Genomic DNA, 22,518 nt, shown 5'->3' with positions numbered 1-22,518 from the left:
AGGTCTGTCCACCTGTGTCAAGTGCAGTAATCTGCCACTGACACGTGGATTCCTGACTCATTCAGAGTCCTGTGTCAAGCGCAAGTCTCTACATGAGACGCAAAGTTTCTTTCTTATCTTTTTCAATATGTGTGCTACGTGTACGTTTTTTTACTAGGCATGCCTCGTCATGCGCCTGACACGTCAGCTGCGCCAGGTGCAGTAGGCGCGTGAGGCGCAATGTTGTTCTCCCTATCAATACTCGTCATTTCCTGAATTACGAGACGACTTTTCATCATTATTTTACGAATATATACAGAAAATTCTCTCGAATACTTACGAATACACTTAGACTCCTAAAATACTCAAACATTCTAATACTTTTAATACTTTTCAATCTATTTCTAATCACAATGTGTTCTTGATTCCATGGTTGCTCCGCCTAAAGATCAGTGTGCTTTTCAATCAAAACCGCATAGGTATAATCCTGAGGATCCTTAAATAAATTTATATTTTTATATTGAAGTAACTACCCGTCTATTTCATGATGTAGATCTTTAATAAAAAATCCTCCTACTGTATATTCTAATCCTTCTTTTTATTTATTTTCATACATTATTATATCCCTGCCTGATCATTCTATGGATATTATATGATTGTCCTGATTTATTGCTTTTATCATCCTGCATGTTATATTTGCTAATCAAGTTCTAGAGAACTGTTATAATATTAATCAGATTAATTTAGACAACCTGTTACTCAGCTGTTAGGTTCCCTGTAATATTGATTGCATAATAACTCGGCACTAAAAAGATAGTCGTTTTATGTATTTCCTAAACCAATCTAGACCAAATATTTTTAGGTATATAAAAATATTATTTGATTATTCTTTCGCATAAAATCTCTAATGAATAGATATTTAGTATAGGCCAGCAATGGGCAATATAGTTACTGACTGTATTCTACTCTCACCAGCCGAACTCAATCTTTGGTTCACTTTGACCATCTATGGAGTCATCACGGGGAAATCTACATTGGATAAGTCCCTTATTTGTCCCTACGGTTTTCCATATCCAATTAGGTTTATGATTCTTCCTAAAAAGAATTGTTGGCGACTTTTTTCAACACAATTTTCAATAAAACCTTAAGAATGGGGAAGTCAAATCAAATATGCGCTTACGCCGTGTAGGCGTACACATCCCTCTCAACTAAATTTTTGGAAAAATTTAAAGATCCCTGATCTAGTGGGATAAACTGATTATAAAAAAAAAATTAAGAATCCCTGATTTATTAGATGTAATTAGCTATTAATTAATTTTCTACATGTTTTCACATGCATCACGTGCATATAAGACTAGTGCTTTAAGACTCTAACCCATGGCCTGGACGACTGACCATGGTATTTTCACAATATGCTAGTGTTACTCAAGAATTAGAATGGATCAGATGGCTCATCGAGGTGATATGGCGAAAACGATGTCATACTGGTTGTATCACCCGATATTTCCTTTTTTATGATCATTCGCAAGGATGCTTTAGGATGACATTTTTTTTTGATGTGAAGACTCAATTGCTTTATTCATTTTGGGCCAAATCTGCAGTTACAAGAGGAATAGCCTCTGTAGGCAGTTAGGCACCTCTTCAATCCACACACGCATACCTCTAAAATTACGACTTAAGTGGGAAAGCTTATGGGCTAGCTTGTTCTTATCTCTGCCTGCATGACAATAAGATAAATTAGCACCAATTCTACCCAACAACAAGATGTCCTCAACAATATTCCCAAAACCCGAGTTCTCTACAAAGCTTTTCTTCAGATGGTTAATAAGTTTACTGAAGTCAGATTCCAGCACCAGACTTCAAAAACCCGCTTCCATCGCTAGACTCAGTCCCTGCCTAGCTGCCACCGCTTCTGACACATCTATCTCATACCTACCTTCCCACAGGTGGCAGGTGGACAACATTACATCTCCCTCACTGTTGCGCAACACACCTCCGCAGCCAATTTTTCCATCATTAAAACACAGCGGCATCCGTGTTTAACTTATACCTTCCATTCTAGAGGTTTCCAGCCCCGAGTTGCCCTGTTAGCATCCTTCGAACACCTCGCTACTTCGCTTTGAGCCTCTTTGAACTCATGCACCCTACTCACTATCTTACTCATCATATCTTCCAGCTCCATTCTTTTCTGTCTGAAGAGCCATTCATTCCTTCGCAGCCAAACACCCCATACCATGCTCCAAAAAAGATCCCACCAAAGGTCATATGTGACGCGGTGGATGAGACTCTCACACCACTCTCTGAAAGTCGAGAAACTTCCTTGGTTGATATCAATTCGGAGAGGACCACAACCGTCTAGTCTCCTCACACTCCACCAGTGTGTGAAGAGTAGTTTCAAGCCTCTCCCCGCACATTGGACGACAAATTCTGTAATACTCCGTATTTTGGAGTTAATTATTTATAATTAAGAAAATATAAAGAATATAATTAAAAGCTATTTTAGTATTATTTACAAAGAACAATAATAATAGAATAATATTATGGTTTGGTTCAGTTAATTTTGGAATTTAAAAGATTAAACCGAGTTTAGTTACACCTAAATATGCGACACTATAAATAGAGAGAATAAAATAAAAAAATCAGAAAAAAAAACCCTAACACACTCTCTTTCCTCCCTCATCCGTCATTCTCTCAAACCCCCTCTCTCAAACTCTCTCTCTCAGATTTTCTCTCTCTCTCTCTCTCTCTCTCTCTCTCTCTCTCTCTTTCACCTGAGTCTCGTCGACATTGTGCGAGCGTTACGACGAGCAGCGAGGGTTGTGTGCGAGCGGTGCGACGAGGGTGCTGCGGTGCGCGCGCTGTGCGAGTCGTGCTCGAGCACTTTATACGGGCAATTGGTGACGAGGGTTTTGTGCGGAGTTCCGTGGTTCGAGTGCTGCGACGAGGTCGCGCTCGAAGGGTTTGTGCTAGCGACGAGGGTCGCGCTTGAGTGTGGTCTTGTGCGAGGGCGAGCGACGGTGTGCGAGTCAAGTGCTGTGCATGCGAAGGGCGAGCAGAAGTTCGACGTGTTGTGCGACGAGCGAGTGTGGTGTGCGAGTCGCGCAAAGGTCGAGGGTCATGGTGCGTGCGTGCAAGAGGTGCGTCCGTGCGTGCGTGCGAGCCGGGTGAAGTGTGGTGGTGTGCGTCCTTGCCAGAAGTTGGCCGCCGGAGTTCGGTTGCCGACGAAAGTTAGTGGTATAAAACCTAATATGTATATAATATTATATTAGTTTAATATTATATTCTGTTTTTAATAATTAATTTAAGTTGTAATTAATTAATTTATAATTTGAGTTAATTAGTAACTAATTAAGCTGTATAATTAGTTTAAATTATTAATCTGATTTAAGTTGTGAATCTGGTTTTAGGATTGTAATTAAGTAAGGTGGGAAGTAGAGAAATTATATTATTGTTATTAGTTGGAAGTATAATCTTATTATGCGAACCTGATTTTTGGACATAAGACTTGGTTGGACATAAGACTGGGTTGGACATAAGACCTGGTTGGACATAAGACATGGTTGGACATAAGACTAGGTTGTACGTATGACTTGATTGGATTTGGTAAAGGTAGTGGACAATTACACGAACTAAAATCAGTTTGCTCACTAACATTGACTCCTAAAAGACGCTAAACTCATTAGAATAGAAAAGAAAAGGAAGTTCATGAATAATGAGTTTAGCTATCGTTTATTTCGAATTGCTAGGTCGTTATAGTTAGTTACGTATTAGTTGATAATATTATCAAGGACGTAGCACTAAAGTATTTACTTAACCGTCTAGGTTCCAATTTCCTAAGCGGAACGTTTGACTAAAAATAGCGAAAATTCTCCATTACAAGGTACGTACGCGTACCAGTTTAGTTGCAAGTACTAGTATCATGATTAGGTTGCGATTTATGCTATTAGAACCTAGAATCGTGATAGGGAACGTTTTTTATTGTTGAGATTGTTTGGTAACATGTTTATGATTGGAAGTCGATATGTTGCATTGAAATGCGTAATTCTATCGTATTATGAACATGAGCATTGTATTCATATTAATATGATCCATAGTGTAACAAGAGTGTTACAAGAGAAAAGATTTGAGTATTGCAACTAAGAGAACATGTTAAATGATTCTATGTTGTTTGTGAAATGAATGGACAGTATTAAAAAGTGAATTATGGCAATAAACTTGTAGTTGGACTCCCTACAAGTGATGAACAATCGGGGTGAGTGTGGGACTTGTTCTACACTCCTACGCAGGCCTACTGTGACAACAGTAGTGTCCTTATAAATTTTGATAACTCAAGTAGGCGGAAGGTTCCGTACGATCTTGGGGGTATGCATACTAAGGTGATGGGTGTGAGACGGAACGAAACCGTATTTGCATTTCATCTAATAGACCAAGTTGTCTATTAAGGATTAAGTAGCCCGTATGATTCTAGTAAGATGACGATGCTCGTTCGATGCCAACTAAGTAAAGAGTAAAAGATGCAACGTATTGTAGTATCATGCTTAGGATTGTTCATTATTGCCTTGTTTATATTTATATGCATTCAATGGTTCATTATGTACTCAGCATAGCTGATTGTGTGTTATTATGTGTTTGTTGACCTGTGATGAACCATTGATGCTATAGTGGTGCTGGTGCATGATATCGAGCATACGGGGGATAGTCATTAGTATTTGAATTTAAAGCATTTTAATTAAGTACTAAAAGATTACTATAATTTACGTATTGGTTTGTGGTTTGAATAAAAGGGGTCGTTGATGATTCCCGAGTTGTAGTTACAGTTTTATTTCCGTTGCATTTCAGTTTTCGAGACAATGATTTGAGTTAACGTGCTTTCTTATTATGCCTTGTGTTTCATCGCGACGGTAACATTCCCAAAGTCGATGCGACATAGTCGTAGACGTGTATGGATTCTGGGGGTGTTACAAATTCGATCTTCCGTGCAACCTCTCCTAAACAAATTTTCTCTAACTGCCACACCATTATGCAAAGCTCACCATCCAAAATGCTTAACCTTTGTCGGTACTTGTGCAAGAGAAAGGAGGGGAACTGCTTTAGGATGACATTACTCTTGGATCTCCTTAGTTTTTCTTTCCTTTTAAAAAAAAGAACTATAATAAACACGTCCTAAAATTTTGTCTTTCATTCTATTCTCTTCCATTTCTTCTATACATATATCAAAAACCTAAGACAAACAAACGTCATGCTTCCATATGTAATCTCACTAGTAGAAAAAGGTCAATTCGCGTCGCCCCATTTGCGTCGCACAAACACGGAAACGACGCAAAAATACTATTTGTGTCGCATGCAACAATGAATCGACGCACAAGACGAACGATGTGCGTCGTATGTAACTAACGTGCGATGCAAATCATCTATGTGCGTCGCATGAAGCCCATAGTGCGACGCACATAACAAAGTAATCTGCGTCGGACCCTTGGCCCATCCGACGCAGATCGGCCCAAAATCCACAATGCGCGACTTTTAAACACTCCTCTCTCCTAACTTCTCTCAAACCCTAACTTCATCTCTCTCTCTCTCAACTACCGTCATCTCTCTCTCTCTCACCTTACCATCGTCTCTCTCTCTCTCTCACCTTACCATCGTCTCTCTCTCACCTTACCATCGTCTCTCTCTCACCCACCTTATACAGAACTCAACAACGACGCACCTTACCTTCGACGCAAGTGAATCTCAACAACGAAATCATTCATCTTCTTAATTTCGTGAATCTCAACAACGAAATCTCAACAACGCAAGTGAATCGCACCTTACCTTCGACGCAAGTGAATCTCAACAACGAAATCATTCATCTTCTTAGTTTCGTGAATCTCAACAACGAAATCTCAACAACGCAAGTGAATCGCACCTTACCTTCGACGCAAGTGACTTTCAAATTCGTTTTGTGAAGGTATTCTTTCTTATTCTTTATTTTTCTTTATGTCTGATTTTTTTGTTTATTTTGACCTTTTTTCGTTTTCAGATCTTCTCGAAGTCTTGTAGTTGCGTTTGAGGTGAAGATCTGGATTGCTATGAAATTATATGAAATTCTCGAAGATCTGAAATTTCGACTGGATTGCTATGAAGATTGCGTTTGAGTTTTGTATTTTTATTTTTAATTTTATCTCCCCTTCATCTTCTGATTAGGGTTAGAATTTCTTTTTTCTATTTTTGATTTAGTTTCTTGATTGTTCGTTTTATTTTTAGATCTGATGAGGATTAATAGTTACGATAAGTCCCATAGTGGGTGGGCTATTTTTAGATCTGATGAGGATTATTTTTAGATCTGATGAGGATCGACAATCATCGTTCATGGACAGGATAAACTTGTGTTGGGTACCCTTCAAGAACTCGAGCTTTGGAAGGAGAATGCGCTCAAAGATGGGTTTGAAGTGGGATATAGAAATCATCTAAATCTTTACAGAAAGGGATTTACTGCTTGTAAAGATTAACTCTGCACTCCTCTCTTCCTCATAACTCAGCTGTATTTTTTTCAATTAAAATTATATAAAACCATGTAACTTCTAGTATTTTTTGCTGTTTTTAAATTTAGATCTGATGATTTATAAAACAGTTGTATTCGGGTTTTTTGATTGTTTCAATTGTTTATTATCATCAAGTTGTATTTTAGATATGATGTTCTTCATTTCCTTTTCAATTACTGCACCCCATGTAACTTCTAGTTTTCGCTGTTTCTGTACCACTACCAACTCCACTTTCTACGTTTTCTAGTTTTTTTATAATAAATTTTTTTTTTTAAAAAAAATTACAATTTGCTCGCACGTGGCCCAAGGTGCGACGCAAATGATTCATCTGCGTCGCATCCTAGGCGATGTGCGACGCACATTACCCTTTGAGCTTGGTGAATTAGGCTGGCAAGATTCACTTGCGTCACACCGTATACAGGTGCGACGCAAATAGGTGAACCATTTGCGTCGCACCTGTATACGATGCAGATCGTTTCTGAGTCATTTGCGTCGAGGGCTTTGGCGTCGCACCAAAGTCCGACGCAAATAGGCGCCTCACATCCGACTCAAATTGCCTTTTCTGTACTAGTGTCTCCCCTACCCCACACAATCAAGTGAGACATTAAACAACAATAAAAATGTGTGTTTGTAGACTCGAACCCATGACTTCTCATTTGATGATGCTAATGTACTAACCAATTACGCTACAAAACTCATGTTGGTGTTTGTGAGGGAAAAAATCATTTAAAGACAAAATATACGATTTCTATTTTTGAATACTTTAAATCCACGTTGGTAAATAATTCGGGGGGTAAAACGAACCAAATAAGCTTTTAATAGAAGTTGGGTATAAGACAGATATTTGTTTGATTCCACTCCTGCAGAATATATCATGTAGAGAAGAAGTGGGAAACTGCTTGCCAGATTTTGCCCACCACTGGCCAGTATTTTTGATAAAACAAAGCTGGTATTCCATCCGGGCCTGACGAAGCAAGTCAATTCCGTCCCATAAGTCTCTGCAATGTGATCTATAAAATCATTTCCAAAATCATCTCGAATAGACTCAAACCAATATTGCAGAGCATCGTTTCCCCTTATCAAAATGCGTTTGTTCCCGGGAGACTCATGTCGGATAATTGTCTAATAGCACATGAGTTGGTGGGAGGAATTAAGCAACGCACAAAAGGAAAGCTTTACTTTGCAGCACTGAAAATTGATATGTCCAAAGCTTATGATAAGGTTGATTGGGATTTCCTAGGATGGTTACTTTCCCAAATGAGGATTCCAGCCATATGTAGACATTGGATCTTGCAGTGCGTCACAACGGTTTCTTACTCCATTCTCATAAATGGTGAACCAACAAAAAGATTCAAACCCTCATGCGGCCTCAGATAGGGAGATCCTTTCTCTTCATATACCTATTTATTCTTGTTATGGATATTCTATCTAGACTGCTAGTGAAAGGAGCTGATGATAATATTTTTCAAGGTATTAAACTCAATAGAACAGGTCCAGCCGTTTCTCACTTGTTCTTTGCAGATGACTCCTTGATTTTTTTCAAGGCCACGCCTGAATCTTGTGAAGGAGTAAAAAATATTTTGGCAAAGTTCAGCAGACTATCGGGAGAAGTTATCAATTTCCACTTAACAGTTTCTTACTTCATTCTCATAAATGGTGAACCAACAAAAAGATTCAAACCCACATGCGGCCTCAGATAGGGAGATCCTCTCTCTTCATATACCTATTTATTCTTGTTATGGATATTCTGTCTAGACTGCTAGTGAAAGGGGCTGATGATAATATTTTTCAAGGTATTAAACTCAATAGAACAGGTCCAGCTGTTTCTCACTTGTTCTTTGCAGATGACTCCTTGATTTTTTTCAAGGCCACGCCTGAATCTTGTGAAGGAGTAAAAAATATTTTGGCAAAGTTCAGCAGACTATCGGGAGAAGTTATCAATTTCCACAAATCGCTCATTATGTTCAGCCCAAACACACCACTGGAATGTCGCCAGCAAATGAGAAACATAGTTGACACTCCTTCTGCAGAGTCAATAGGAAAATATTTAGGCTGTAACATCGAGGTAAATGGAAGAAATTCCAGACAGTTCCTTCCTCTAATAGAGAAGGTGGAGCAACGACTCTCAAGCTGGCATCATCTTTCTCTCTCAATGGCAGGACGAGTCATGTTAATAAATAGCGTACTTTCCATGCTCAGCTTGCATATTCTTAGCATTTTCCTCATTCCAAAGGCGACGGCAGATAAGTTGAACTCAATTTTTGCACGGTTCTTGTGGGCGGGCTCCCGAGACTCAAAGCCAATTTAGTGGAAAAGTAAGTCAACTCTGGAGCTTTCCAAAGGGGGAGGAGGGTTAGGAATCAGGAACGTCAACCTCTTCAACCAAGCTCTCCTTGCAAAACAAGCTGTCAGGATTCATAATTCCAATCATTCCTTGATTTCCCAGATCTACTGCGCCAAATATAAAAACTCTCCGGTCAACTTGGTCTTGCAGAAAAACAAATTAGGCAAAGCTTCTTGGGGTTTCCGGGGACTCTGCAGAGCAATTCAAGGCTGTTCGGAAGGATTTGTTAAGTTAATTGGAGATGATCCGAACACAAGCATCCTCCATGACAAGTGGTTGAAGGGTGATAGTATCAAAACAAAGCCGGGCATCGATTTGGAAGCCCTTGGACTTCGAAAAGTAAAGGACCTGATGAACACAACTCAAAAATCATGGAATCCTTCTCTCATATGGAATATCTTCTCGTCGGATACCTCTATCAGGATTCTATCCACTTATATTCCTAAGGAGACTTTCCAGGATCAATTCAAATGGATAGGATCCAAGTCGGGGACCTTGAGAGTGAAAGACGTTTACGCCCATCTCTTGTTAAATAAGGGCAACTTAGGAGCGGATCAAGGCAATAGACGATTTTGGAGTAAGCTCTGGGCCTCTGACCTCATTCCCAAATGGAAATTTTTCATGTGGAGACTACTACACAAGGCCCTAGCCACCAACTCCAATCTGATCAAAAGGAATATTCTGCTACGGAAGGATAGTTATTTTTGCCACCGGCATATGGAGGATGAAAACCACTTGTTTCGGGATTGTGACTTTGCGTATCGTATCTGGACGAGCTCTAATCTAGGCATCCAAACGTACTCAAGCCAAAGCATACCCTTCGGTGAATGGGCAAAAAATTTTCTTCGACTGTATTGGAAGGAAGAAGGAGTGAATTCAGAGAGAGCCAAGGAATTCGTAGCCACACTCTGGTCTATCTGGATCCACAGAAATAATATTGTTTTTAGAGACCTATAGGAAGATCTGTCAATTATTTTAAAAAGAAAGGACGACCTGCTGAGAGAGTGTATTGAGAGCAACAAAATAAAGGATTCCTATCGTAACAAAAGCCCTTCTTCAACCGAAGCCCAGCAGAGAATCCCCGACTCCCCAGACAATACTAGCCAGCAAGGAATCTGTGTTATGCTAGTGGACGGAGCTTGGAAAAGACACAAAAATAAGCATCCACGAGCAGGTATTGGCTGGACAGCTTTTGTCAATGAAGTGAAAATTTTTGAAGGAAATTCAACGATAATGGCTTCGTCAGCTCTTCAAGCAGAAGCCTTTGCAATTCATAGAGGTCTCTATGAAGCTCAATCGAGAGGAATCAGACACCTTCAAATCCATTCAAATTCCAAGGAAGTCGTTCGTGCTTGCGATGGTCTGGATCAAGCTTTTGAAATAACCACCCTAGTACTTGATATTAAAGCCATTCGTAGGGAGTTTAACTACTGTGAGATTAAGAAAGTAAGTAGAATGGATGTTACCCCGGCCCACAGGTTGGCCTTAGCAGCTAGGCAAGGTAAATTAGTTTCCTAGTGGTTCTGTTTGTTCTTGTCGGCAAAAAAAAAAAAAGCGTATGTAGGATCTAATTGACGAAGAATGGAGGGAGCAAAGCGTGGATTATGGACTAGGGTGCACAATGCTCATTGTGCACCCAAAAAGAACATACAATTAATATAAAAGAACACGATTTTTTTTTCAACAACTTTTCTACGTTAAAAAAGAACACACGGCTTAAAATTAAAGAACGTGTAAATCTATATTTATAAAAGAACAAATATTATAATAAAAAGAACATATAGTAAATGAACATTTATACTTAAGGTAAAAGAACATATACCCTTTAAATTTAAATTTGAAAAAAGAATCTTTACTTGCAAAATTTAAAGAAACAAATAACAATAATTTTTTAAAATTATAGACTCTAAAAATGATAAAATGATGTAGTTTAGAAAAGGGTGCACCACTTATTTGGGTGGAGGGAGTACTTTCCTTTTTCACCACTGGAGAAGTTTAACAAGGGTAGTTTTGCCCTTTCTTGTTTTGCAAATAATCTGCACTACGTTTCGGAACTTGAAAAAGAACATTAGATAATCGGGAAGGTGGTGCTGTTGGGCGTTTGCGATCTCCAGAAACTTCAACATTCGAATTTCTGTCTGTCCCCTAAAATTTGCATCCTAATGCAAATTTAAGGCCGAGCAAAATCTAAGCTACAAATATGAAGATGATTAAATTCATACCCATTTTATCACTTCTATTTTTATTATTAATTTCGACGTACCATCATAATGTTGCTGCTGAATCGAGCTCTTCCTCTTCCACCACAATGCACACCAACAATTGGGCTGTCTTAGTCTGCACCTCTCGTTTTTGGTAAATTCTTCAAATTTCATCTTATTTCTTTTCAATTTGATGTTTCCCAATTTCTATTTTCCTTTGAATTTGCATTTGATGTCACCCAATTAGATTTTTTTTTGTTCTGTTTATGTGCTGTTGATCTCCAAATCACCCTAAATATTTGGTTGAATTACTAATTACAGTTGTTGGTATAATTTGTCAATTTGTGTGTGTTATCTTGTTTAGAAGGTCCATCTTTTGCTGTTATACTTCTTCCATTCTATTATTATTGCAACATTAGCCTTTGGCACATTTTTTAGGAAAGTCACTAGTTGTTAGGCCTGTGCTATGCCTCAGTTAGTTATATTTTTTATTTATTAATAATTTACTTGTGATGACAGTGACACTCACTATCACTTGGTTTAGTAGTTAAGACGTTAGTAGATGAGCTTTAAGTCGATCGAATCTTATACAATGCATTTTCTAATCTTTTTTCATTGAATGTGGATTACCAAATAAAAGGTAGAACCCATGTGATAAGAGAGAATATTATCAAATAAGAAATGTTGCAATTAATATGAATTTTCCAAATAAAGGAAACATTGCAATTAATAAAGGGAAGTATTACTTTTCTGTAGATCATATTTGTATTTGAAAGCTCAATATTAGTGGGGTTTCTTTCTTTTTTTGGGGGGGGGGGGGTGGGGGTGCAATTATTATGAACAATTACATTTTTGGATGTATTTTATAATTATCAAAACAATTCCGTTCGAAGATTTTAGAGGGAGTTTGTTGATGAGGGAGGAGGACTTTGTTTAGCGGCTTAAAGTTTGGAATATTGTTCTTCTGAGGTTGAGAGATTCCCCCTTGGAACAAATACTTTTATGCATACCTCTTCCGGTTGATCCACATTGCAGTCTATTCTCGAATTCTCGTAAGATGATACACACTAGCTAAGAGCCCGCCTGGTGCTACATCATAAGCACATTGAGAACGTAAATAATTGTAACCATATATATATAAAAGAACAGCAATGGAATGCCAATCTTCTGGCTAGGGTGTGTTTTGAAGTACTGGTGCTAAGGCGCTAAGCTATGAGGTTTTCAATTTATGGAGAAATGTTATCCTTATTTTGTTGGGAGGAAGTCAATTTCATTCTCAATCTGGGATAGGCTTTCTAGTTGAACTTATCTTGCTAAACATCCATATAAGCAACCTACCTCAATCGGATAATATTGCTTATGGAGTAAAATGTTGTACTGGGTACGAAGTGGTGCCTTATAAAGGAGGTTGATGTATCGATATGTGGCACTTTTAGTTTTCGGTCATGTTTATTATTAATGTAGAGCATATGTGTGGTTCCATGTTTCTCTACTCTCCATATGTCTACATGCCTTGCAATAGGTGGTGTATCTACCTCCATGGAGTGCTTTTTATCACCTAGATGTCTAGATGACTTGTCATTGTTGATATATGAGGGAAAAGATGTAGAGAACGTGAACCTTCATCTTAGAAGTGCTCGTTGTTCTCTTGTTGTGATATTATATTTTTGAAATTAGAATTAATTTATCATGTTTTCCTGTATGTGAAACCTCTTATGCTTTGATTATGGGCAAACATCACTGGTTTCTTTCTATCTGTAGGTTCAACTATCGGCACATGGCCAATACTTTATCTTTGTATAGGTAAAATTTACAGCAGATTAATCATCTTATTTTTTATTCTGTTGTGTTGTGTCTCTCAAATCCCAATTTGTTTGAGAAATGTTTATGTTCTCCCTTTATCTAGGACTGTGAAGAGACTGGGGATACCAGATGAAAGGATAATACTTATGCTCGCTGATGATATGGCTTGCAATGCTAGAAACAAGTATCCTGCACAAGTTTTCAACAATGAGAATCATCGACTTAACTTGTATGGAGACAATGTTGAGGTGCATTTTTTTTTTTTTTAATTCATCTTTTGATGCTTTGTTAAGTTCTACTGTTTAGTTGCTATCTGTTGCTGCCAGCATACTTGTTCTAGTGTAGGTTGTAAATCCCACAAGGACTATCACACACTAGGAGAGCTCATCATATCACTTAGACTTACTCTTCCAAAAATAATAATCACCCTTTTATAATCATAATGCGTGCTGAATGCTGACATAGTTATTTTGTACAATTATAAAGTGTGCATTTCTTTCTTTGGCTGTTTCCTATTTTATTTGGGGTCAAGGGTCAGGTCAATGTCTAGATTTTGCTTTGTTATAAAACTTCTGCAGCCCTCGCATGCATATCAATATCTTGCTTTTAGCCTTCTGACATAGCGATTGGCTATTCTGGCTGTATTTTCTGCTATATCAAGAAGCTCTCTGAAGGTTTTGAGGCCTTTGAATGCGATGGTCTCTGACTGCATCTGAACTTTTAATGTTACGAGAATGCTATAATCAATAAGATACAGGTACACCTTTAACTAATCAGAAATTAAAGACAATCTGTTTAATCTGCAGGTTGATTATAGAGGGTATGAGGTGACTGTAGAAAACTTCATGAGGGTTTTAACGGGACGACATGAAAATGCAGTTCCAAGATCAAAGCGGCTGTTAAGTGACGAAGGAAGTCACATACTTTTGTATATGACTGGTCATGGAGGCGATGAATTTTTAAAGTTTCAGGATTCAGAGGAACTTCAAAGCCATGATTTAGCAGATGCAGTAAAACAAATGAAAGAAAAGCGTAGGTAAATTATGATCTGCTTATATAACTTTTACTTATCTAGATGTTAGTAATTACAAGTATGCATGTGTTATGATTATAAATACCATTGATCAAAATATATGAAGCTGGTTATGTAGAGTCAATACTAGTACCTATTTTAACCGAAACATGTTTAAAGTCTGGTGATGGAGGAAGAAGTGGAAAGAAATTTAGCAAAGAGAACATGTCTTGGCCCTTGTCATGTTTGATGAAGGAGCAGTGTAAATGCTAATTGATGAAATTAGATGATCTGGATTCTGTCTTTTTACCTGTTCAGCTGTTCCACTAGAATAAATTTGTATAATACTTCCTGAAAATAGATGTTTCCTGTGTAAGCTTTATTTTATGATGACAAAAGCTAGGGTTTCAAATTTTGTTGTGTTCAAGTGGTAGTTATATTATTATTTCCTTTTAGCATTTTTCTTTGTGTGTATTGTACTGCGCTTAATACTTCAATCACTTGAAATCCTTTTTGAACTCTTTATCTTGTGGAATGTGACTAGGGGTGCTTATCGAGCGAGCCGAGCCCAGTGCTAGCCCGAGTAGCACTGGGCTCAGCTCGAGCTCGTTTAACTATTCATGGGCTCAGCTCGGCTCGAGCTCGTGATTAGAATTTGCGGCTCGAGCTCGGCTTGTGAGCTCGTTTAGGCTCAGCTCGTGAGCTCGATTAGGCTCAGGCTCTTTTTAGTTGTTTTTACCTTTTCTTTTTATCTTTCCTCTATTATATACTTTAGTTAATATCTTAAAAGAAATACTTAATATAATTTTTAATATATATAAATAATTTTTTAATATATAAATAATTTTTTAATATAAAATATTTTTTAATATAAAATAGTTTTTTAATATGAAATATTTTTTAATATAAAATATTTTTTTAATATGAAATATTTTTTTAGTATAAAATAATAATTGAGCTATTCACGAGCTTTACGAGCCGAGCTTTCGGCTCGTTTAAGTCTCGAGCCGAGCCCGAGCCCAAGCTGCGGTGCGACTGTGGTCCGTGGACGGGGAAGGGGAGGCGCGAGCGAGCGAGGCGAAGGGAGGGGAGGGGAGGGAAGCGGCGCGACTGGCGGGGAAGGGGACGGGGGCGGTGCGATTGGCGGGGAAGGGGAGGGGGGGCTGGGTGGTGGGGCTGGGGTTGTTTGGGGGGGGGGGTGGTGGGTTAAGAGAGAAAGAGAGGGGGTTAGGTTAGTTAGGTTTTTTTTAGGGTTTTATAGGTTAATTAGAGTTTTTTTAGGGTTTTTAGGGTTAATTAACACTAATGACTAACGGCGGTTAACTCCGTTAGCCATTAAGGGCATTATTTGTCATTTTTTTACAAATTTGGGGTATCGGGTGAATTTTTTTAAAAGTTAGGGGTATCTGGTGAATTTTGAATAAAGCTGGGGTATTTGGTGAACAAATTTTGTTGTCAGGGGTATTTGGTGAAATAACCGTTAAATTATGTATTAGTAAAATTTAGGAATTGTTGATATTCTGAAAAACCACATTGAAACAAATTTAACAAGATTAATGTTTTTCCTTATACATTTGTGAGAATGAATGGTTAAACTTTTGGCTCTAAGATCAAGACATTCCAACCATGAAAAAGAACGAAAGGAAATTGGAGGGAGTATTGAACTTGTTGCCAACCCATTAGTTATAACATGATTTTAATACTTATAGTTTAATATCTAGGCAAATTACTTCCTAGGAACCTCTCCCTCTATTCCTTTAAGGTTGACCCATTGGAAGGAGAGAATTGCTGGACCCAAAAGTAGTGTATATGAGAGTAAAGTGGTGGTCCCTTATTGTATATATGGTATGGGCAAACTCAAAAGGACAAACAAAAAAGGGAACTGGGTGCAGCTTTAGAGGGACCGAGGGAGTTGTATAATGTTGACCTATAAAGCTGTAACCCCTTACAGGAAATTCTCCATGAAGCAAGTATTGTGTACCCCAACTATGTTTGAGAAGTGGACATACTACAAACTATGTGAAACTAGGCATAGGAACTGTATGCTATGTTTGACTATTATCTAGATGACATACATGGACTTGGAAAACATTGTGAATGCTTTGAGCTCTGTTTCTTACTTGGAATATGATTTCTGAAGCTGAGATTAACTTATTAGATCTGAAGATGCTGTTTCTTGTAAGTATGATTAGATGTGAATTTTGGAATTTAAGATTCTAAAGTAACCAGGTTTTGATTTCTTGCAGATTCAAGGAGCTTTTGATAATGGTTGACACTTGCCAAGCTGCCACTCTTTTTAATCAGGTTTGCAATTAGTCTATGTCTGTGCATGTCATCTCATTGACTTTGGTCTCTGTATTCTTGCCTTGTGTTGCAAATCACAAATCCTTGGCAGATCTCATTGGTGACAAAAAGCAATGATCCATGACGTCTTTATATGAGCTATGTAATCCTACTACCTAACCTAGGAGTATTCTAAATCTACTGTTATATAGAACTATACATCTTTCAAGGAAACAAACTCTCTACCCTAAAATATCTGCAACAGTAGGAATCAATAAACTAGTATCCTGATTAAAAGAAGTTACGAGATGACAAAGACATTGAACATAAAAAGTTCAGAATCTGATTTTTCTCTCTGTATTGTGTCTTGTCCCCCTTCTCCTTTTTATTCCGTTCCTCCTCACCTCCCTTTGTATTGTTGGGGAAGAGCTCATGGAAAGTGTATTAAACCTTCGATGACTCATTCCACATTTTTGGAGCATAACGTAGTTTTTCATCTTGCAGCTTCAGTCACCTGGTGTTTTGGCAATTGGCAGCAGTAGGAAAGGGGAAAATTCTTATTCTCACCACTTGGATTCTGATGTAAGTGCAGAATTTGAGCATTTCATGTTGCTTTCTGTTTCTGGCATTTATCAAAGCTTACTATACATGGAGCTGCGGCAATGTATACTTACCCTTGATTACGTGCTTAGTTGTAAGGGAGCATGTAAAGATGCATATTTACTAACAATTCCTCTGTTTCAGGTTGGTGTTTCTGTTGTAGATCGCTTTACATATTATACGCTTTCTTTCTTCGAGAGGCTAAATATGTATGACAATGCCTCTTTGAACAGGTATGTGGAAAGTAATCTTCTATAGACTGTATTTTTATATTATGGTGTATCTTCCTTTTTTGTTGTACAACTAGCCACATATACCCTCGCTTAGCTGTTCCACTTTGACTTATGAGCTATGATGCTTGCCAATAAACAAAACCGCTAGTTACCTATTAGTAAAAAAAAGAAAAAGTTAAGATTGTAAAACTATACATAAGAGACAAATTTTATATCTTACATAATACTTCCTCCGTTCTTTAATAAGTGACACAAAGAGAAAGTGGGGAATGTCAAGGAGCCTAGAGAGAGAAAGTTGGGACCACTTATTTAACCAACCAAATTTGAGTATTGGATAAATTAGTAGGTGAAACATTAAAATGATGGCAAAGATGTAATAAATGAGAAGTATTTTTTACTACTTTGAGCTATGTGTCACTTATTGTGACATTCCCCTGAAAGGAAAACGTCACTTACTAAAGAAAAACAAAGGAATTACTATCGCTGTTATTATTTATTTATTCTTGTTACATCTTTTTGACTTTTATATTATAAACGTACGAGCTTTGACTAGAAGTGTTTGGCTATCCTCCTTGTTGATTGCTTTTTTTTTTGGAGGGCCCCCTTTCGGGGACCCCGTGGTAAGATGAATTTCCTTTGGGCTGTCCTCGCGCAGAGCCCCAAACTCCCCCCCTCCCCCCTAGCCCAGAACAATATTGTAATTTTTGTTTCCACCAAGATTTGAACCTTGGTCTCACATGTGGAAGATAGAAAGCCATACTATAGGAACCAAGGACCCCTCTGTGTTGTTATTATTGCATCATTTGGACTTTAACACAATTCACACACTCTCCTTTGTTTTGTGATTTAAACGCAAGGAAAATTGTACTCATGCTGGTCTGTTATATTCGGCTCGACATGTACTTTCAAAGTACCACTTATTATATTTTGTTAGTAAAATATCATCAGAGATATTAATGGTCAACGACTCAAAGTTGTGCATTGACAAGCGTAGAACTCCAAATGATACAATTTAAAAAAAAACGTAGGAAGTATATAAAAATATATTAGTATTTAGTACTTAATATGTGGGATTTATCTCAATGTATATCCATTTTCAAGTTATCAACTATTCAATTTTTTTTCATCAAAGGTGCATTGGCGAGTATGAAATCCTCTGCAATGCAATAGAAAAGAACATACATTTACTTTTATATATTTGTAAAAAAAATATGGTCAAAGTGACGTATGTCATATGTGAATAGTGCAAACTAAATTCAAAGTGGAAAAACTAAAGACATGGAAGGAGTAGATTTTGAACTTTTTGTTTAATTTGTAACTATGAAGAAGAAAACTAGCTATAAGGGTGTGATATGTTATAGCCTAGAATGAAAGGATGTGTTTATATAATTTTAAGTTTGTAAGCTGTAACCTTCATGTCACTTTTCTTTTGACCTCCTAGTTCGGCATCGACATTTTAGTTTTTCACTCAAATGAAGCTCTTTCTCATTGGGTTCCTTTATTTATGAGGTTTAGCGGTTAACTAAGTGTAGCCTAACAAGTGACTGGTAGATATTCCATCCAAGATGCCACAAGAGCCTGGCCTGATGTTTGCTTGTCAAATGCATGACGTTTAACATATTTAGTCTCTCTCCCATATAATCTCTTCCTATATCCCTCCCCCTCTTCCCCATCTGCTCCTTTTTTTAAGCATTAGCTTGCTTTCTTCTCCCTCTTTCGGAATCCTTTTTAAATTAAAATATGAACACAAGGGACACTCAAATTTATGGGTTTACTTCATTAAATTTCTCATAGGTTCCTGCTTTCATTTTTTTTTAAAAACCTGCTCGATTTTAAGTACACATTTCAGCATTCCCTTCATTATAAAAACACTTAAGAACCTCAACCGAATTGAGGCATCTAAAAGAACATCAATTGTTGTACAAGGACAAAATTTAGAAGCTGGTGTAGATTTTCCAAAAATAAAAACTTCAATGGTTGAATAATAGCCCACGTATCAAAAGATCCGTTTGGATGTTCAAACTATGCATGATCCTGAACTTTTTTTTAAGTAGCATTGCTTCTTGTTTTCAACTTTATCTATTCAGTATTCTTGTCGATTTATGGCAAGTCATGTCATCAACAACAAATACGCAAGAACTTTATCTTAATGAATATATCTTTACAAGTTCTAAATATTACACGACTAACAATGCACGGGCTAACATATACTTACTATTGATTATAACATTATGCAATTTCTTCTTTGGCAGTTTATTTGGTTCTTACAACCCAAATTTGCTGATGTCCACTGCATACTACCGAACTGATCTATACAAGCGCAAGTTAGAAGAGGTATGCTATCTGCACCTATTGGATATATTTTTTCTATGGTATGCTTGTGAAGCTAGTAACGGTAGGACGACATACCACTTTCTCCCTGAGGTTTATTTTACTTAAATACTCAATAGTGGTGGTAGAACATACCACTTTCTGCCTGAGGTTTTGTTTGATTAGATGCTCATGGTTTCCACCTTCTAGCCAGAACTTGGTTATATACTTATAGTCACATATTGGCGCTGCACAAAAGATCTCTTTGCTTGATCATTTTTACCAACGACTTATTAGCCATGGAAGATTCAGCTTCAGATCCTGGCTACTGCAAGTTAAAGATTCCCATTTTCCCTTCTCCTTATGGGAGGGGAGGAGAAGACAGAGTGTAGATCTTTAATTCCCCATCTAGTAAAAAATTTGTTGTTTTGATTTAATTTTTTTTACTGTTCAGAACATTTTGTTGAAATGAGAACCTCTGTACATTTCTTGGTGCCACTATCACTCGGCTCACTGACTTACTCTCCTGCCATCTTCAGGTTCCTGTAACAAACTTCTTTGGTTCAGTCATGGAAACAATTCATACTGAGTCAGCTTATAAAGCGTTCTCAAGCAAGGATTATAGGAAGGATATACTCCGGACGCCGCTGCAACAGCCAGCTGACTTGCAGAAACATAGAGAGCTAGCTGATAGTGGTTTAGAAAATACCTCTAAGTCTTTGGTAAAGCAATTTTAATGATTTTTAGTGAACTCAAATGACCCTTTGAAAGTTGCAAGTTTGCTGAGGAAAATTATTGGTACTTTGCAGGATCAGGTTTGCCCTGTTCATCGTTTATGGGGTACTCTGCAAAAGACGCTCGATAGCATTGATGATATTGAAACTTTTGTGAATCACGGATTGATGATTATGCTTCCCTTGGTAGCATTCACCACCTGGATTTCACATTGAAGGTAAGATTGCATTATTTACTTGGTTTCGTATCTTTTTCCAATCTATTCTCAAATTTAATTTGTTTTTATGATTCCTCTTCCAGGTGCTGAAAACCATGGAATCAACCAAAAGTGACTTTGTGTAACTGGTAATATCTGGTCATTCGCAACTTCCAAAAGACAGATTGCTGCTTAAGTTATGGCAATTATGCCCTGTTTGTATGCTGACAAGTTAATGTATAATCATGAAGTATGTTGTGTGTGAGCCTTAGCCCGAAGAAGAAACATTGAATTTGGAGCTGGCATACTTTTTTTTGGACATCTGCTATTCTAACTGGAAATGGTGTCGTGGGCCTGGGAGAAAGAGCGACTGTGTGTATCCAGTTCTCTGCGCATAGAGCTGCAGCCTGCGAATAACAGCAGTAACCGGAGTTTGTTAGACGTGTATAGGGACATGTTAACCTTTGCTCTGTATATGTCCTCTGGTTTTCTGGGTTTGTACTTTATTACTTCACTTTTTGTCCCATACATTTCTTTACCCTGGAGTACAAAAAAATGATCATACGCAAAAGGAGGAATGATATAGCTAATACTTGAGAGGAAATTCAACAATGCATTATTCTCATCATAGTTATTGACATGATGAAGTTTCTGTATTTTTAAATATTGATCAGTTTAAAGTTGATATTGGATTAGGGATTTAAACATGAAACTAAGGGTTGTTACGAAAGGGTGGTTATGACAAGTGAAACAATAATTATGTCAAGTATGTATGAAAAGAAAAAAGCACATACATCAAATATCGAATCAATAAGCAAGTAAAAAGAAAAAAAAATCAAATCACATCAACTATAGCTGCAAGTTGGTAATGGTAACTATTAAACCAACCAAAAGGTTAGAAAAGTTTACATCACTATAAACTTAAATTACTGATTCAAACAAAACTTGATATGTTATCCAAAGATGGTACTGTAATTAGAAAATGGAAGTTGAGTTTCTTTATGCTTGCTTCTTGGGGGGGGGGGGGGAGAGTTGGGGAGGTTAAATTATTAATCCACAGTCCAAACTCCCCAGCTATGAGCCAACAACAGCATTAGCCTACTATAGTATCTAGTGAATTATAATGGAAGGGAATCGTAGACCGACGGATCAAGTTAAGTTTGGCCTATTAGAAAGAAGGAATCCTCCTAATTTCAAAGTTAAGGGTTCAATCTCTATTAGATGCTTTTGGAAGAGGGGAACTTCTTACGCTTTCTCTTCATTCCTAACGTGTCTAGCCCGTTAACCTGTGTCGGGTTGACCTATAAGAGGTTCAAGTCTCGGAGAGGCCTTTTAACCTACCTAAAAAAATTTGGGAGATTTACGGTAACTCAGTATGTCATTAAGTTATCCTTATCTCCCACGTTGCAAATTAAGAACATTTATATATTAAAAAAAGGAGAAATTCACAATAGAAGGTCCAACTATTACCCATTTTCTTTTATAGGTCCCAACTATGAATATTCTTTACAGGTCCCAAGTTTACCATATTGTGATTTTTATAGGTCCTGAATTAATTATAAACGGTTTTAAAGGTAATATTTTTAAATGTTCGCCCCGTTTTATAAAACTTTGTCATTTGCTGAAAGTGTTCGAAGATGGTAAACATTTAAAAATCTTACCTTTTAAACCGATTATAAGTAATTCAGGACCTATGAAAATAACAAGATAGTAAACTTGGGACCTGTAGGGAATAATCCATAGTTGGGAGTTATAAAAGAAAATGGGTAATAGTTGAGCTCTCTCTTATGAATTTTTCCTAAAAAAAATTATATCATTTTGCCTTAAAAGTTTCAAAATTTTAAACCGGTAGTTTTTCGAGTTTTATCGATTTGGACCAAATCATTTTTGTTTAATGTTTGCGATCGGTTACCTAATTTTAGTTCCATTCTTTTGTTTCCATGTTACAGTTTTACGTTTATGGTTTTTGTTGAACACCCCTAGTTTTAACAACAATAAATTACTTCACTAGTCACAGATACATTTTTGAAAGTATGACTCAATATTTGAGATTATTTTGAAATAATTTATAGTTGAAAATATTGAAAGCGGATCACTAATAGTTGGAATTATTTTAGTTATTTTTTTCTTTTATCAAAACTTAGAAATTGTTAATATCTTGAAAACAATCATTGATACAAATCTAACATCATTATACTCTCTCATATGCTAGTGAAAAAACAGTTAAGAGTAAACGACTAAATCCCGCCATGTATTCATGGAATATGTTATGGGACCTCCTAGCATTTAGGGCGAATCTAG

General features: G+C 37.2%; 1 protein-coding gene and 1 long non-coding RNA gene across 2 annotated transcripts; both read left to right on the top strand.

Annotated features, from left to right (window-relative positions):
• Positions 1-5,603: 5,603 nt before the first annotated feature.
• On the top strand, positions 5,604-6,645 carry LOC125493187 (uncharacterized). The gene is made up of 2 exons (XR_007269703.2): positions 5,604-5,926; positions 5,999-6,645. It is a non-coding gene; the product is annotated as an uncharacterized LOC125493187 (long non-coding RNA).
• A 4,219-nt stretch (positions 6,646-10,864) lies between these two features.
• LOC104903588 (uncharacterized) lies at positions 10,865-20,902 on the top strand. The gene is made up of 11 exons (XM_010691649.4): positions 10,865-11,199; positions 12,807-12,848; positions 12,952-13,096; positions 13,655-13,884; positions 16,107-16,164; positions 16,648-16,725; positions 16,888-16,976; positions 19,229-19,310; positions 19,826-20,008; positions 20,096-20,238; positions 20,322-20,902. The coding sequence occupies exons 1-10, from the start codon at positions 11,045-11,047 to the stop codon at positions 20,234-20,236; spliced, it is 1,203 nt and encodes a 400-aa protein (XP_010689951.2). The 5' UTR covers positions 10,865-11,044; the 3' UTR covers positions 20,237-20,238; positions 20,322-20,902.
• Positions 20,903-22,518: the final 1,616 nt, after the last annotated feature.

The sequence above is a fragment of the Beta vulgaris genome, chromosome 9, assembly GCF_026745355.1.
Source record: "Beta vulgaris subsp. vulgaris cultivar EL10 chromosome 9, EL10.2, whole genome shotgun sequence".
NCBI lineage: Eukaryota > Viridiplantae > Streptophyta > Magnoliopsida > Caryophyllales > Amaranthaceae > Beta > Beta vulgaris.
This window is presented reverse-complemented; position numbering and strand designations above follow the sequence as displayed.